We start from the raw sequence: 3,905 nt of genomic DNA, 5'->3' as shown, positions 1-3,905 counted from the left end.
ATTTCTGATATTTTATTTTTCATAGAATAAAAAACCTCAGAGAATGGATATAGATATTTTCTGTATATGTTGGAGAAATGTGCATGCTACCACCTGAATGAGAATTACAGGTGCTGTAAATATTGATAAATTCACTGATTATGATCAATGGTCAGCAGAGGAAGGTAATTAAGATATAGTAATAATCAACATGAATGTATGAAATATAATATGAGAAATTAAATAATGAGTAAGTAGCTGTTTCCTCTCTAAAAACTATGGCTTACCCCACTGTATTGAGACAAATGTTTGCCCCCCCGGCCATATATCAGGCACTTGTCAGAGGCACCGTAACATATGACAGCCTCTGTTTTGCTGCTGGCGTCCCGCTTTTACAATTTGAACATCTGATGAAATCGTTTTGAGAACAGAAGAGGAAACAGTGCTAAATCATCATCAGTTTTCTGTGGTTACAGCTGACAATATTACACAGCTCAAATTTTTGCTCCCGGTCAGAAAACACTTTAACACACATGTGGCTCAGTAATACTCGTCCCTATTAATACACCAGTCAGACGACATGCATGCACATGGAGACATTTGTGCACTCAATGCTGTGCTGTGTGTTGTATTTGTCCCATCATTCATTATGTTGCCTTGACAGGTGTCAAAGGTTTTTTGCCTTAGCTTGGCTTAATGAGGCTGCTTAAAACTGAGGCTCTTGACCTTACGATGATGAATTGCCCCTGTTTTCTTGCTTAAGCCTTTGTTGTTGTTTTTCCGCCGCAGATCTTACAGGTGAATCTAGTGATGTCCATCCTGCTGTACGTGATGTTCCTGGTGTACCTTTGTGGAATAAAGGCCACGTCGATGGACAAACGCAAGCCCACACAGGACCCCGTCAACACCCTCGTCATCAAACTCCTGCAGGCGGACCTCACCCGGACCAAGCAGCGCCAGGCGGGGTCGTGGAACGAGGCGGTAGAGGACGCCCCGCCCCTGCCGGCGGCCGAACCCAGCTCCCCGGAGGACACGGACCTGGACGGGAAGCCCAGCTCCTTTTACCACCCTGTGCTGGACATCGGGGAGGAGCTGTTCAAACAGCACAAGCGTTACAACTCGCCCCGCGTGTTACTGAGCGACCGGCCTCCCCTGCAGCCGCCGCCCCTGTACCTCATCGACGACTACGTGGGGAGCTCGGACGCTGCCAACAAAACGCGCAAGAAACGCTACGCCGAGCACAAGAGCTACCGGGGAGAGTACTCCGTGTGCGACAGCGAGAGCAAGTGGGTGGTGGACAAGACCACTGCCGTGGACATCCGGGGTGAACATGTGACCGTCCTGGGCGTGATTAAGGGCGTGGGAAACGACGTGAAGCAGTACTTTTACGAAACCAAGTGCCGGAGCACCAAGCCCTTTCGGAACGGCTGCCGGGGGATCGACGACAAGCACTGGAACTCCCAGTGCAAGACCTCGCAGACGTACGTGCGGGCGCTGACCTCGGAAAAGACCTCGGTGGGCTGGCGCTGGATACGGATAGACACGTCCTGCGTCTGCGCGCTCTCGCGGAAACTGCGCAGGACGTAGCGCTAGCCGCGCGCCGCTCCCTCCCGGCGGCGTGAGGGAGGGAGGGTGGGGGGTGGCAAGGGGGAGACTGTAAATATAAGTTATTATTTAAGTTATGTGAATTGCATGTAGTTTATAAATGTTTATATATAATGTATAGATATATATGTGTTATTTATTTGAAGTCTTCATTGAAAACTATAAATGGAGAAACGTATGGAACACATGCAATGCCACCAAAAAAAAAAAAAAGCGAACATCACATGGTAAGATGACGTGCCTTGTTTCAGCTTCCGTGCATTGGACTCGACAGCAAACATCGCTGGGGTTTGCTGGACTTCAGGGAGGGCTGCAGTGAGAAGTGTCCATTATTCTGGGTCAGTCAGTCAGTATTTCACAACAGTATTTCTTCACTCTGTGAGATCATTGCAGAAGTGCCATTGTAGTTTTCCATTTTAGCCATTTTGATAAAAAATGAAATCTTTATTAATTAATAGATCTTCCTCAAATGTGTGTACAAAAATATATAAATAGTAACACTTAAGCACATGGAAACCATGGGACAAAATACTTGGTCCATTTTTGTAATAGAATTTCATATTTTCCAGGCACAAAACATTTTGGTCTACGTACAGTATATGTTGCTTGACAAATGCACGAGGGAGTCATCCAGTATACAAAAACGCTGAATTTAAACATTACAAACAGCTATCGTGGACGTTGTGTTCACATCCCAGCATCTGCAAGTCAGACAAAAACCATTCTTTAGAAAACCAAGATGCAATATATAACATGACTTTAGTGGGCAGGCAGTAATCCCTATATTCCACGGACGGTTGGTTACATGTGCAGAACTGGAGTGTAAATCTAAAGCAAAGCAGGCATGAACTGAAAACAGCCCGCTGAAATGGGCTCTCCAGAAGGAAAACCATTACTCTAAACTGTGTTACTCAGGCCAGATGAAAAGTGTGGCATGGAGAAAACTAGCTGCAAGAGAGTATAAATCACTTCACAGATTTGTCTCCACAGTGATGTGGAACTAGACAAAAATGCTTCAGGCTCTAGAAAGAAACCAGTACCAGAAACAGTGCGAGAGAGAACCACATGTGATTTTTAATCCTAGTTACTGTTTGAAAATTTTAAATTGTACTTATGGTAGAAATAGCTATATATCAGCATTTGACAAGAATCAGTCTCACATGTGTAGTACTGTGTGTGGTACTATGGAAGAAGTAATATTAGCTGGCAGGTCCCCATTTTTCAGAAACCACAAAATTGAATGATCATTCAAATACCCATCATCTATGGCCATTAAAATGACAAACTAAAGCACAAACATGTGTGATTTCAGAATTGTGCACTGAGGCAATTTAATGAATCTGGGGCTTTCCAAAAATCCAGTGTACATTTATTCGTTGTGTAGACTGTGCCATGTAAACTACAACACAGAAAAATGAAATCGTTGAACCAAAATAAGATAAAATAAGAATAAATTGCAGAATAAATATTGAGCAGAGTTAAGTACTCAGTAAAGTGATGGCTGATTGGCGATAAAAGGGCACAGACGGACTGCTGTGGGAAAGCTGGCAGCCAGGCTCTCCATAAGCACTGGGTGGGTGGCCATTATTACTGTGGGACTGCTGTCCCTCGCCCCTTTACACCCACCCATCCACAACTTGGGCTGACCTTTAATGAAGGAACTGGGACCCAGTTGTGTGCAATTAACCTTCAAACATAAATCAGCTGGGGAAAAAGGGACACCAAAAAGTATATTGCCATCGCTAATCATAAAGCAGTCTTACTGGGGGAAAAGCTACCTTAAGAAGCTGTACATACGCACAGAGCTGGGATTTGAACACATAATCTCCACTTTAAGAGGTTTTATGTCAGGTTGATCTTAGGGGATAAGCATTTTACCAGTGTGCCCAGGATATGAAAAGGTATAGCTTACTTTACTGTGAGAGTTTACATAAATGCCCCTTTCATGTATGGCCAGCTCGAGTGGGTGCAGATTACGTCGGTGGAAAAACGAGTGACTTTGTTTCTTTTGTTCTCGCGAGGTAGCCCTCTCGGTCAATGTTACAGTTGACTTCGTGCTCCCACAGGTGTAACCTGAATGTGCTCACCAAAGTCGTGCCTGCTGAACAATCGTCCAGGGCCGTTATGAGAAAATACCTTCATCACCCAAGCTCACTCAGCTGTTGATTACATGTGTTCAGCCTTCTTTGACCACTGCTGATGAGGCATGACTGGAACATAAACACAAGGCCAACCCACAGCCAGTAGTTAAGAGTGGCGTTCTGTGGTATCTTTCTGTCACATTCCCTCCATGACAATGGCCAATGTCAGAATGATCTTTG

General features: G+C 44.8%; 1 protein-coding gene across 1 annotated transcript; it reads left to right on the top strand.

Moving 5' to 3' along the window:
* Window positions 1–756: 756 nt before the first annotated feature.
* Window positions 757–1,566, top strand: ntf3 (neurotrophin 3). Its single transcript, XM_061252749.1, has one exon. The coding sequence runs from the start codon at window positions 790–792 to the stop codon at window positions 1,564–1,566; it is 777 nt and encodes a 258-aa protein (XP_061108733.1). The 5' UTR covers window positions 757–789.
* Window positions 1,567–3,905: the final 2,339 nt, after the last annotated feature.

The sequence above is a fragment of the Conger conger genome, chromosome 8, assembly GCF_963514075.1.
Source record: "Conger conger chromosome 8, fConCon1.1, whole genome shotgun sequence".
NCBI lineage: Eukaryota > Metazoa > Chordata > Actinopteri > Anguilliformes > Congridae > Conger > Conger conger.
The sequence above is the reverse complement of the archived record's forward strand: the minus strand, read 5'-3'. Positions and strand labels throughout refer to the sequence as shown.

Bases quoted from the DNA above. Each gene is read 5' to 3' on its own strand.
- ntf3 (XM_061252749.1), top strand. From the start codon at position 790: ATGTCCATCCTGCTGTACGTGATGTTCCTGGTGTACCTTTGTGGAATA.